We start from the raw sequence: 14,568 nt of genomic DNA on the forward strand, positions 1-14,568 counted from the left end.
AGGCCTGGGTGTGATGCAGGATTTTAGGTAGCTAAAGAGAGAGTATAAGGAAAAAGTAGACCAGGGGCTAGAGAAATCAAGCCAGTAAAGGCTAAGTTTTATTTGCTTTGAAATTTTTCTTAGGTCTCATGGACAGTCATTGTCACTCACTATTATAGCAGTACCTGAGTTAAACTATCAGCACTCTTTTGGGATGATTTAAACCTCTAGCATCCCGTGTTCTGACTTAGTTTTACTATTCCAGGCTAGTCTAGTCTAACCTTTCTGTTTCATCCATGGTATCTCTCCACCTAGTCTTCCCAGCCATGCAGGGAAGGGGAGGACATACAGATAGGTCTCCCTGTCTTCTCAGTCTTCATCTTTACTATAAGATAATCTATTACAGTGTTCTCACTGTTTAGTGGATCTGTATAATGTCTTCCCAAGAATGCCAACGTTAATCTGCCATGTTAACCTTTCTGTGCTGTCTAAATAGGAGCCAGGTCCATGTTGGTTCAGAATATTCACTTGGTCCCTGCCATACATTACCATTCATGGGAGAGAACTAGAGTTCTCAAAATTATCCTCTGGCACTGGGGTCGGTAAATAATCATTTGAACCAATTATGGGGCAATTATAAATGTCTCAATGTAGCTTTATTTTTTCTTATTTCCTTTTGCCCTTCTCCTTTTCTGCTTCCTGTTAACTTTCCTCTTTTCTGGTCTTTACTATGCCTTAATCCAAATTATGACCATGGCTTTCTCCCACTGATGATAATCGGAGGTATTATGTTGCTGGTATCTATTCTAGAGAGATCTTTGGATGCACCTTGCATGGCATTCTACCCATTCTATATCATAAATTGTATGAAGCCAATGTTTGCCTTTCTGGCCTTGGTTTTTTGATAAGGTCAGTGGAGGCATCACCTAGATGTATTAGATAGTTTTATTTGCAGATAGGGAATACGCTTGGAGACATTATCTGCTCTTACACTTAGTGTATGAAATGTTAGTTTAAAAGTCTGAATTTATCTTTTTACTGTTGAAAGGACCTATGCCCAAAGCAGCAGAGAGGAGGACTGGAAGCTATAATTTACGTTGCATATTATACACTGTAGTGTTACTGTCTTTTTAGGGAACTCTTTTTTTCTGATGTTTTTGAACTTAGGTCATGAGTAATTTGAAAAGATTTAAAATATGTTTTGTTTTTTAAAATAGTATTATTTCCTTGTCTGCCAAAGATAAGTTAAAATGGGTAAAACATTTTAATTCTAGCTTTTGATTTACTCACATTACCATAGACCAACAAGAAAAACTCTTGGCCGTTCCTTTCTTTTCTGTGATACTGAAATACCTTAGATAGAATCAAATCCAGATAATTCAGTAAAGCTTATTTTTTTGTTTATAGCTTAAACCTGTTCTCTAAACAGTTATTTTAATTTACTGTGGTTTATAGTAAATAGTAAAATTTTAAAACTGCTTTTCTTTCATAGAAAGTGAATTAGTAAGCAGTTAAGTAGCTGTAAGATAACAGTGGAAGAGAAAAATAGAAACAAAGGACTTGAATAATCTAATCTGCATAATTGAGAATTGGCTATATGGGTTAATTCTGTAATTAATTATGTAAATAGACATTGTGGTGTTTGAAGTAACTGTAGTTAACTTGTGGTTAATTCTTTGTTGTCATTGTCCCTGTAACTCCTGATGCTCCCATATTTAAATTTGTTAAAACCATAATTATAGTTTAAAGTGGTTTATTATATTTAATTGTGTTAATTAAAAGTACCCTCAAAAGTGTTTTTATTCCTACCTTCTAAGTTCTGAGTCAGGATTATGTGATAGACCTTGAACTATAATTAGGAATTAGAACCTTTAACATGTTAAAGAGACAGAGCTATATGTCTTTTTTAAGAAGTGGAATGTTAGCTTTGAAAGGGACCTGTAACATAATGTAGCCTAGCCCTCTTCTTTTATAGATAAAGTAACTAAGGCCCAAAAAGGTTGTCACTTACTTAGCTAAGGTTAGTGCTGGAGGTTGGCACTAGAATCGGAGTCTCCTGGTTCTAGCTCTGGGCTCTTTCCATTGACACTAAGCCTTTGCTTCTGTTTAACAGGTCTCACCCAAACAACAGACACTGTACAGCTATTCTGTGCCCAGCTCTGATGTTGGTAACGTTAGAGATAAAGGAGAAGACTAACAATGTTTAAGGAGTTTATAGTTTTAGGGAGCTGATAAGGCTTACTCTCAGAAATGGCTAGAGAAGAAACAGTATTCTATTTGATTGAATTGAAAATGCTGTTGATTGTGAAGTACATTATTTTATACATCACTAAGAAAGAAAAATCAAACTTTCATACAATGCTTATCCTTTAGAATTTTTATTTTATACATATTGGAAAAACTCTTAGACTTAATTAGACATAAATTTTTATATGTCATTGTTTTTACATAAAGAAAAATAGGTGAAATAAATTGGTTAAGGTTTTCTTAAAACTTCATGTTCATAGTCCAGCTCTTCCTAACTCAGTCATTGATATGATGCCTATCCTTCCTGTATCAACTTCTATACCATGAAGAACTTTGATGATGCAGCATTTTCTTAAAAGGATATATAAAAGAAGCAAAAAATCATTTTTGCTGGATTCTTAAGCCACCTTTGCATTTATATAGAAATGTTTGTATATCCGAATTATCTTCCACACTGTCAACCACCCTTTCTGCAAGTTTTGGAACTGGTACTTTTGTTGCCCATGCATGTGCCAGCAATCAGTGACAGTATGCATGATTGTAAGATGCATTCTGACATTGGAGATGTTAAAATGTGAAAAAATGTGCATCTTAGAATTGATGAAATACAGTATATATCCACTTGCCAAGTGTTAGGACGTAGTATAGGAAGGCAGAGACCACCATATTGGAGTCCGCAGGGAAAGCTTCAAGAGGAGGTAAAAATTGAAGCTGGGCCTTAAAGGAGAAGAAGCATCAGGAGCAGACAGGGCATTCCAGGATGTGAGAACAGCTTGTAAAATATATAGAATTTTCCCAGATATAAGTCCTAAATTTTCAGAAATTTAGGTGATCTCTTTTGAAATTTTTTTTAAATTTATTAATTTAGATTTTCTGCATGATCTATATAACCAGAGCAATTAAAGTTTATTGGCAAAAGGAAAGAAGAAAAGTGTTAATTTTTTTCAAATTTCAGAATGCCATCCAGAATCATTTAAAAAAACATATGTTGCATAAATCAAATCCTTATTGATGAAGGCTCTGTGTAGAATCAGTCTTGTTAAACATTCATTTGGGCAAAGTAATTAATTTGAGGCAAGTGCATTTTATTCGTTCCGCAAATACTTACTGAATGCCTAGTTTGTGCAAGATAATGTGTGCAGTGGGGAAATATAGGGATAAATATGACATGTCCTTCATAGTTGAATTACAGAATCAGAGTATTGACGAGGAAATTGAAACTCCAGCCTTTCTTTACAGCTTTACTCCCTGTGTTAGTTTGCTACGGCTGCCAGAAAACAGTACCCCAGACTGGCTGTGACAGAGTCCACAGAAACTTGTTTTCTCTGAAGTCTGCCCAAAAGTCCAAGATCAGGTTGTAAGTAGGGTTGGTTTCTTCTGAGGCCCCCCTGGTTTGTAGATGGCTGTCTTCTCCCTGTGTCTTCTCATGGTTTTCCTTCTGTGTCTGTGTCAGATGACTTTTCTTATAAAAAATACCACCCATTTTAGATTAGGGCCCACCCTAATGATCTTATTTTAACTTAATTACATCTTTAAAGATCTTTCCAAATACTAAGGTATTGAAAGTTAGGACTTAACATGAATTTTAGGGGGAGACATAAGCTCTAAACACTCCCCTAAGTTCTCACATTATTTCCTTTCATGCCTTGGCACACTTCTACCTATGGTATCTTTATTTGCATGTTCTCTGTATTATGTCTTTACTTGGGCATTGAAGATGAGGAAGCACAATTTGTTCTCCTCTACCCACTGGTAGCACATTCTTCATTCTTACAACTTTATATGTATTAAAGTTCTTTGTTCTTTTTCTAATGTATGTAAGCATATATTAAATGTTTGGTGGGTGGGTTGTTAGGCAGGCAGGATAAGGTTGGAGGAAGAGACAGGTCTAGCTGTAATGTAAGGTGTTGTGTAATGAATATTATAAAAATAGTGCAGATAAGATAAATGCTATAGAACTATAGAGGAACAGTCAGATTATACATGCTTTCGAGTATTTAGGGGAGGAATCCTAGAAGAGGGTAGTGTTTGATTATGTCCTTGGAGAATGATGTGATATTTTCAGATACGCAAACTGACACATGTCAGCATTTGAAAAATAATGTGACCAAAGCAATAGTCAGGAAGAAACAAGGTGTGTTTAGGCATGGTATTATTCTTTGGTTGGAATGTAGCATATTTTAAGGGATGACATGAGATAAAGCTAGTAATGATAGTATATTAGTTAACTATTACTGCCATAATAAATTACCACAAACTAGTGTTTTAAACAGTACAAATTTATTATCTTACAGTTCTGGAGGTCAGAAGTCCAAAATGGGTCTCAATGGACTAAAATTAAGGTACTGGCGGGGCTGTGTTCCTTTCTAGAAGCTGTAAGGAAGAATCCATTTTCTTGCCCTTTTCAGCCTCTAGAGGCTGCCCACATTCCTTGGCTCGTGGCCCCATTTCCAAAGCCAGGAATGGACAGTTAGGTCTTTTTCATATCACATAACTGACTCACTGCCTCTTCTGCCTCTGAGCCCTTCTGCGTTTAAGTACTCTTGCAATTGTAACTGGACTCACCCAGATAATCCAGGATCATCTCCCTGTTTTAAAGTCAGTTGATTAGCGACTGTAATTCCATCTGTTTATTTAATTCTCCTTTGCTATATAACATACTCACTGGTTAATGGAGTTAGGACATAGACATCTTTGAGAGGCCATTATTCTGCATGTGACAAGTAGGATAGAGCAGATTATAGGAGCTTTAAATGCAACCATTGAAGATTCTTGATTAAAGGAATGGCATGATGAAAGCAGTGTTTTGGGAAGTTTAATCTCTAGTCTATATGCTATCTAGAATATAGGACTGGAAAGAAATCAACTCTTGAGTTGTCTTTTCAGCTTTACTATTGATCCTCTCTCCCTCTTTCCTTCCCTCCTTGTTTCTTTTTCTTCTTTTTTTCCTCTTAGAACAGTTTATATTCATAAATCCTTAATCAGAGAGAATTAGTTGTTCTGAACAATGATACAGCCACTGTTTCGGATTCTATTCACTCTAAGGCCATTTCGTCATGTTATGGAAGGAATACCAGGCTAGCAATCAGGAAACCTGAGTTATGGTTCAAACTTTGTCAGTATTTTGATTTTAACCCTTGGGTTATCCTTTAGTCTCTGTGTTTCAATTCTCCATGTTAGTAATTGGGATAATAACAATCTCCCTGTTAGTAATTGGGCTCATTTGACATGCCTGTGTGACAGGGATATGAATTTAACCTTATTTTTAAAAATGTAGCTTTTTGTTTGGTTGTAAAGAGTAACTGGCTTACACTTCAGAACTTGTTTTTCCTTTTGGATCTTGAAGAACCAAGAATCAACAAAAAATAAAAAGATCAGTGATCCATGCCTACTTGACCTACTCTCCCCATCCTTTTTTCCTCTACAAATGGAAGTCAGTGCAATTTATGTCATAGCACATCAGGTAATATTTTACAGACTTTTTTCAAGAATAGGCTATTACTAGGGTATGAGAGTCTTAAAACCCTCACTTTGGGGAAGATAATTTTAATTTAGTTGAGTGATTTTGTGGAAGCTGGTTATGCATATGAAGGAATACTCAGATTTCACTTATGCTTTATAAATAGCAAGACAGACCACTGGTAAAAATCCTAAAATGTTTGTGATTCATAACTCAAAACTGTTCTGAGTTTGTAAACTTTCCCTTGGTTTATATTAGATCAAAAGAAATAAAATTCTAACCTTTCCCCTCTGTTGTTGCTCTATCAAAAATTTCTTAGCTATAAAAAAGAAAAATATATATGTGGGTCTTACAGTATGAAGGTTCCACCTGGATGATACAGCGAGCATTGCCTCAGTACATGTGACTCTTAACAGTAAATGTTTTGGTTGTCTACAATAGAAATATGGTACAAGTTACAAATGTGAGCCATACATATAATTTAAAAAATTCTAGTTACCACATTCAAAAAAGTAAAAAGAAATGCTTGAAGTTAATAATATATTTTAATATATCCAAGTTATCAATATGTGATCAATGTAAGAAATTATTAATGAGCTACTTTACATTCTTTTGTATTTAGTCTTTGAAATCCAATGTGTATTTTATACATAAAACACATCTCAATTTGGACTAGCCACATTTTAAGTAATCAGTAGCCACATGTGGCTGACAACTACTTTGTTAGACAGTGCAGGTCTAACTGCAAAGGTATCTACATAATCATTGCATCAAATGTTAGGGCCTTGCCTTAAAGCTGTCTATGCTGCCATGTCTGATCCCTGTATGACAGTGCCTCCTCCCTGCGCCCTGCCCAAACTTCCTTCACAGTCTCACTCTGGTCCTCACATCATACCATATTGTCCTCTCTTAGACATTTCCCCCTTTTAGGTTGTATATTCCTTTCTCCTTTACTCTGTCAAGGCCTCCTTGCATGTTTTGCTGAGATTCTCACAAAAGAATCTCACTTGTACCATTAACAATATGGCCTCCCACCTACCTCCACAAAAAATGTGTTAACAGTAGAAGAAATGTAAGCTGATCACAACAATATCTATACCGTGGGGAAATGAAATGAAGTTCTTCCTCCTCTTAGGAAAAGTTAGGAATCCCTGATAATAGTGGAGTCTGAGTATTATAGGAAAATGTAGTCAGGAGTATGTTACTTGTAGGCTTTGTATCTATGGTTCTGTGAAACGTAGAATGAGAATTGTGTGTTTTGCTCTTACTAACACTTTGGATTTAACCAGTCCCAGAAGCCAAAATGTTTAGTAGTTATCTCAGAAATGGGATATAAGTATACAAGTTCAATTTTGCTGACCAGGTTAGAGCAAGCAAAAGGCCATAATCACAGTTTCTTGTCACACCATTCTGCCTCTTTCTTTCCTCTTTATAGTTAGTTCTTTGGATTTATATTTCCAAGGTATTTTGTAGTTATATATTGTTTATCTCTTACAATGCATTGTTTAGCCCCAATTTATAAATGCATGGACATGCAGTGATTCAGTTTATTTGGTTTTTGCAAAATAACTCAAAAAGTCAATGCCAGAAATCCAAAATTGAAATGAAGAAAACAATTCCATTTATAAAGCATAAAATATTTATGAATAAATTTAACAAAAGAAGTATAAAACTTATACTCTGAAAACTGCAAAACATTGTTGGAAGAAACTAAAGATGACCTAACTAAATGAAAAGACACCCCATATTCATCTTTTTAATATCATTAAAATACTTCCCAAATTGATTTACATATTCACAATCCCTTTTTTTGGGGGGGAAGATAGAAATTGACAAGCTGATCCTCAAATTCATATGGAAACTCAAGGGGCCCAGAATAGCCAAAATGATTTTGAAAAACATGAACAAAGTAAGAAGATTCAAACTTCCTGGTTTCAAAACCTGTAGTAAAACCATAGTAATTCAAAACTGATACTGTCATACCACTGGACTTGCAAGTGATAGCAGACTTCTCTCATGGTCTCTGGGTCTCTGAGTTATTCTAAACTGATAGACAAGCCCACTTTAGGCTTTTAAAAATTTGTTTGAAATTTAGCTGATACCTTCTCACCTGTTTGTGTGGTGGCCACTTCTTCCCATGATTTGCCAAAGGCAAAACAGAGTATGTGTTGTTTTTCTTTGGAGGTGCGTGTCATTCTTTTGGGTTTCAGTTTCCTTGGTTGTTTTGCATACTCAGCTGTCTGATGAACTCAAGAAGAGTTATGATTTTATAGATCATTGGTCTTTTCTCATTGTTATGGTGGAAGGAATATTTTCTTCCTGCATTCTATATCCTAAGCAGAGTGGAAATAACATGGTGGTTTGCCTGTAATAGATTCGGCACTCAGTTAACATTTGTTTAAAGTAGGTTGATTTCATTGAATACTTGAGGTGTGCTAAGTAAGCACTTACTTTGTCATCTCTTTTAATCCATATGCCTATGTATGAGGTGCAGGTACTATTATTTTTCCTATATTTTTATATATAAAGCTGAAGCTTAGTGGAGCAAAGGAAGTAGAGGCATAGTGATAAATATTTCTGTTGATTTTACCTAAATCGCCTTCTTCCTGCCTTTCCTCCCAAATAAAATTCTTGAATCCATTTTTTACTTCTGCAATGAAAGGAGATACATCCTTGGCACTAAAAGTTCTCATTTTCTCATTTAATGAGAAAGGAGGAACAGTTGAGAGAAAGTTTGAAGGGATGTAAATCTAGTTGGACTTTTGATCTAATGGGAGAGGACACTGGTTCTGAAGGCTGTGGTGGTCAGTACTAGCATCTAAGTTTTATAACAAGTGAATGGCAAAGTGACTGTTATGGCTTCACTGCCACTTTTCATTTTTTCCTTTCCTTCTCCTGCTTCCTCTGTGAAATAGTTAATAGCTTTATGTTTTTTCACAGAATAGTAGAATTTTAAGATTTTTCGTTACTATTAATTCCTTTTCTAACCTGCTATGTGTGAATTCCTTTAGGTAGCTCTCATTCTGGGGACCTTAAATGTAATTACTTGTATCACTTACATTATTTGTCTTTTAACAGATTTCTTTGTAAGCTACATTAACAAAAGGTGGACTAAAAAAGTATTTCCATTTTTAAAAATTTTGTTCTGTTTTTGTTCACTTCCAGAAAAAAAACCATGAGATGAGCCTGATCAATAAGCTCAAATAAAACAAATGTTGTTCATTCATCTCTTCAGCTATTTTCTGAAGTTTGTTTTCTAAGATGTACAATGTGTAACTCACCACATTAATCATTTTACATTTTCTCACACGCTTGTTGATAGATGCAAGTTAAGTTTCATGCATTGCCTGTCTTTGCTGAAATTTCAGCACCTTTTCAAAAGTATTCCACATGGATAGGATAAACTGGGTGATAGACCCCTGGTCATTATTATATTAATGAATAGCATTAATATTGACACAGTGCTGAAGGTTAAGAAATGGAACATGGAGACAAAGATGAGGATTGTTAGGCTGGAGGAAGGAAAAACAAGGACATGCAAACAGAACAGAGAGATACCATAAAAGGAGAACAAACCAGACCCCAAGGTCCGTGCCTGATATGGAAAGGGGACAGCTCTTCCTGAATTCCATCCTTCTGATGTGCCAACTAAGACCCAGATGTCAGTCTCCTCCCTCTTGGAAGGAAAAAAAGTTTCTACTTGTCTATTCTGTCACCTTTAGCCAATCATACCTCTCCATGCCCCCTAGGATAGCTTCCCACTCCTCCCCTTCCTAACCCCTTATAAGCCCCACCTCCCTGACCGGGTGTGACTTCCCCAGCCTGTGATAGCCAGACCGCGGAACATCACCTGGGAATTTGCGCTCAAATAAACTACCTGGCAGTTTGTTGCCTCTCTTTGCCTGCTTATTTTGGCTAGAATTTACCTTACATTTGGTGCCAAAACCCAGGAAGGAGCGTGAGCGCGGGGCCCTGACTGGCCACCGGTGGCCCTGCCCCCTCCTCCCCCTACCTGGGACCTCAGCCTGCTCTCCACTGTGTGGACTATTTTCCGGTGAGTCCCTCAGTTTCCCCCGGTCTGTTTCCCTTCCTAACTCCATTTCACCTGGTCCGTTAGAAATCGTAGCTACGTCCAGGTGGGGCATCCAGCCCCTGGGCATTCGGCCCACCCTCTGCGGGCATCCGGCCTGCCCCTGGCCCTGCAGTGTGGGAGACATCCCTCACCCAGGCTCCCAGGATGTCTCCCCTGACTTGGCGTGCTTGGGATGCTGGGCACTCCTCTCAGTGGGATTAGTTGGGGAGTGGCACAGACATGGGGAAACAGCCTCAAAAGCAGAGGCTCAGACCCCATTGCAGTGTCTCATTTCTAATTTGGCTACTCTATATTTGTCCCTGGAAGTTCGCAAACAGAAGCTAGTCTTTCTTTGCTCTGAGGCCGGGCCTCAGTATTCCTTGGACAATCAATCTCGCTGGCCCCCTGAGGGAACTTTCACTTTTGGCCTCCTCACCGACTTGATTAATTATTACCACCGGAGCGGAGAGTAGAGTGAAATCCCATATGTGCAGGCTTTTTGGACTTTGCGCTCCTGCCCAGACCTTTACGTTAAGTGTTCAACGACTCAGTTTCTCCTGGCCCGATCTCCAGTTAAAGATGGTCAGCCTCTTACTCTGCCCAGTCCTTTTTCCTTTTCAGATCCACTGGAGGACCTTGGTCTCCCACCTCTCTCAGCTCGCTACCCCTACCCCTCTTCGCCACTATCTTTAAGTTCTTTGTCCTCCCCCACGTCGCTGCCATCTTCAGGTCCTTTGTTCCCATCCACGCCGCCTACCTGCTCCTCTCCTCTTCCAGTGGCTGCACCACCCCTCTCCCTCTCCTTCCGCCTTCACCACCCTCTTCTCCCACCAGAACATGCTCCTCCCGCCCTCTGGTTCCAGAAGCCAGAGACAAGAAGCTGAAGAGAGGGAAAGCAATTAGATATCAGTGACTCAAGTCTTTTTATCGGTTTGTCTGTCTGTGTATATGTTTTTGTGTAAGAAGTGTTGCTGACTGTAGTCGTTGTGTCTCGGTTTGTATGTTTGTGTGTCTCAGTTTGTATGTTTGTGTGTCTAGGTGTGTAGATGAAAAATATTTCCTACCTCTGGATGGTATTAATAAAAATTGATTTAAAAACAAGCGCTTGTGAAAATTGGGCATTCTAAAACTTCCAGAAAATCTGATAAAAAATGTTAAGCATTAATGCTAATTTGGGTTTGGCTGAGGTGAGCATGTCCTTGTAGTTATCAGCTGCCTAAGTTTACCTAAGGTCATTTAAGTTGATGTTATCTGCTAAATCTTTTATGAATAAAATGCTTAAAGGCTTGGCTTTGTCTAATATTCAGTAAAGGTCTTGTAAGTAATCTAGCATAGTTATTATGAATGAATGAACTAAGTAAGTGTGGCAAGTGAACACCTTTTTAATTGTGTGTTACAGTGTGTATACCTATCTACAGCCTGAGAATCTTTGTGGTAACCTAAAACCTTAAAGTTTTGCTAAGTTAAAAAGATATACTTTATGTTTAGTGAGAGATTGTGCTGTAAAGCTCATAGTTACAGAAATTATAAAATGTTCATAAATTTGTCAATCTGAAGAATGCTTGTGTAACAGTTTACAGTGGCCTATTTTTCAGTGTTCACTAAAGGTTAAAGTGATGGTTTTAAGTTCTAATCAAAACTACTTAAAGTAGTAAGGAAAACATTTCTGCATGCTAAAGAATGTGTCTTTTGATAAAAAAAAGTAACTTTGTTCTAAAGTACAGCTGTTTATTTAGAGAGAGAACTCTATAAAAAGAAAGTTGTAGAAAGTTTGTAGAAGAATTTAATATGGTCATGCTATATAAAATTAAAGCAAATGAATCTCAGTATCAAGTACACAGCAAAATTAGAATTTTGTTTTTAGTTAAAAAGACAAAGTTTTCTTAACTGTTAGTCTGCTCTTAATATTGAAAGATTGCAAAAAGTTCTCTAATTGTTTTATCAAAGCAGTTTCTCATGCTTAAAGTCTCGATGAGTTGTCAGAGTATTTAAGAAAATAAAATCTTAATATTAAGAAGACTAAAAGCTGAAGTTTGCTAACAACTGTGTAACCTTTATTTGCCTTTGTGGTATTTTGTTGTCATTCTAGTTAAATAGATAAGTATTGCTTCATGGCAACCTATAATCCTATTTAAGCAAGTACCAAAAAAAAAAAGTCAAATTCAAAAAGGTACTTTCACAAACTCTATTTAACTCTGATATTTTCCAGAGGGCCCCTAGAACATGTCAGAAGAACTTTTTCTCATTGGAAAAAGTATTTGGCTAATTTGGCTTATTTATCTGATATATAATTACCTGCTTAATTACCTAGAAAGCACTGTCAAAAAGAATAATGCTAAACTTTGTTACTAAATGTTTTGTGTTACAGAAATATCAGAATTTCCTTATGTCAGCTGTCTTACAGTAAGCTCTCATCAAATCTTTGACCATTGTCATTTGTAAGTCTTTTATTATTTATAGTCACTGTTTTATTACTCTTAAGCTAGTAAAGAACTAAATTTCAGCACAACAGGTATTAGTTACATAAGATTAAGTAAACTAAGGAAAATTATTTTATGGCTTTTTGTTTCAAATGTTGTTGATAAAGTGTTTTAAGCTTTTTTCTTAAGCTGAGAACAGTTTAGTAAATGACTGCCTTTATAAGCAGAATTGAAACTATCTTTCTCTCTACCTGACCCCTCCAGAATTTAAAAACTCTCAGTGACTATTTTTATAGTTCATGGCAGTATGTTTATTTGTACAAGTTCAATAAGAATCTGCTTTCCTTGTAAGAAGACCAATTAAAAACACTGGTTATATTACCAAGGCTTTTACTGGAACGTCATACCTGAGAGACATGTGTGTAAACTCAGATATGAACAGACAACTTTAGGGAACTAAGATTGACTTTATAAAGCCAACAAAGCCCCTTAGAAGAACTGGCCTAGTACCTTGCTTACAGGGTTCCCAGCAGCCTTACCAGGTGAGTAAAGAAGGTCACTTCCTGGCAGGTACAGGAACCTCAGGAATGTCTTGAGAACCTCAGAGAAGAGAGGAATTCACCCAAATGTACAGGTACTACAGGCACAACCTGATGGCAAGTCTGGCTTGGCTTTCTGGCTTCAAGAAGCCTTTAAAAGTCCAGTCTGAAATTCCTTATAAAAAGTTCCAGCAATGCATATTTAAAAGAGCCTATATAATCAATTGCTCTTCTTGCTGCACTTATGCAAATAATCAAGCCAACTGTTAATTATTTTCTTAATCTAGCTACTTCTAATAAAAATGAAGGTAATTTTAGGGAAAAGTATTGTTTCAATAATGCAGCCTTATCTGTACTAAATCCCAATACTAGTCATTGAAATGTAAACTCAATCCAGAATTCCAGTCCCCCATAATAGCCTGGCTAATGCCCCTCCTGGGCCCCTTAGTAACAGTTTGTGGTTTACTCATAGTTGCCCCTTGTGTCCTCAAGTTCCTCCAACAGCGGCTAACCCAGATGACCCAAGTCGCCACCAACCAGATGTTACTTCACCGTTATGCACCTCTTCCCACTGAACCCCCTCCTTCGGCCTAATACCAGCCTCAAACCCCCACGACACCCCTTGTCAGCTGGAAGTAGCCAGATCGAGTCATTGCCCATTATGACCAAAAGGCTGGAATGTTAGGCTGGAGGAAGGAAAAACAAGGACATGCAAATAGAACAGAGAGATACCATAAAAGGAGAACAGACCAGACCCCAAGGTCCACGCCTTATATGGAAAGGGGACAGCTCTTCCTGAATTCCATCCTTCTGATGTGCCAACTAAGACCTGGATGTCAGCCTCCTCCCTCTTGGAAGGAAAAAAAGTTTCTACTTGTCTATTACTTCACCTTTAGCCAATCATACCTCTCCATGCCCCCTAGGGTAGCTTCCCACTCCTCCCCCTCCTAACCCCTTATAAGCCCCCACCTCCCTGACCGGGTGTGACTTCCCCAGCCTGTGATAGCCAGACCGCGGAACATCACCTGGGAATTTGTGCTCAAATAAACTACCTGGCCCTTTGTTGCCTCTCTTCGCCTGCTTATTTCTGCTAGAATTTATCTTACAAGGATTATTTGTATATGGTAGAATATTTCATAAAGCTCTGGCTTGATATATTTAGTCACATATGCTTCCTCTTTCCTAGTTATCAGGGAATATGAAGAATAGAGAAAGCATCCAGGAACCTAGATTTGATTATTACAACCATGAAGTTTCTGATATTGACCTCAGTGATTGTGAATTCCCACATGTCATTGAAATTTATGACTTCCCCCAAGAGTTTCGTACTGAAGACCTCCTAAGGATTTTCTGCAGTTATCAGTAAGTATTTGCAAATGGTTGGGGATGTTAGGGAAAGTGGGATGAAGTCTTTAAAAAATGTCTTCTGGCAGCAGACCCACAGAACCCAAGAATGGACTAAGTTACCAAGGGGAAAGGGACTGGGGAGGGTTGGTAGGAAGGAAGGAATAAGGAGGAAAATGGGGCATTACAATTAGCACACATAATGTAGGGGGGGGTGACATGGGAAAAGCAGTATATACAGAGAAGATAAGTAATGATTCTATGGCATCTTACTATGCTGATGGACAGTGACTGTAATGGAGTATGTGGGGGGGACTTGATAATAGGGGGAGTCTAGTAACCATATGTTCAAGTAATTGTACATCAAGATATCAAAACTAAAAAAATTTTTTTAAAGTCTTCTGAAAAATCGTCTTTTCTGTTTTTCATATTCCCTTTTGTTTAATTTAGCATCAAGTTTATTGTCTTTTCCAAACCCATTAGAAATCTGTATCAAACTTTGTCTTC

The 14,568-nt window shown here is 37.4% G+C and overlaps 1 protein-coding gene across 5 annotated transcripts in view; it reads left to right on the forward strand.

Moving 5' to 3' along the window:
* The window catches only part of R3HCC1L (R3H domain and coiled-coil containing 1 like), a 166,103-nt gene that overhangs the window by 137,733 nt on the left and 13,802 nt on the right, over window positions 1–14,568 (forward strand). For all 5 annotated transcript variants that reach the window (XR_008998980.1, XM_036886414.2, XM_036886415.2 and 2 more), the window contains one exon: window positions 13,904–14,079. Coding sequence is in view for 4 of the 5 variants with exons in the window: in XM_036886414.2 (XP_036742309.2) it covers window positions 13,904–14,079 (176 nt within the window). In the remaining variant the exon portion in view is untranslated. The remainder of the gene's footprint in view (window positions 1–13,903; window positions 14,080–14,568) is intronic.

This window comes from Manis pentadactyla, chromosome 8 (genome assembly GCF_030020395.1).
Source record: "Manis pentadactyla isolate mManPen7 chromosome 8, mManPen7.hap1, whole genome shotgun sequence".
Classification (NCBI taxonomy): Eukaryota; Metazoa; Chordata; class Mammalia; order Pholidota; family Manidae; genus Manis; species Manis pentadactyla.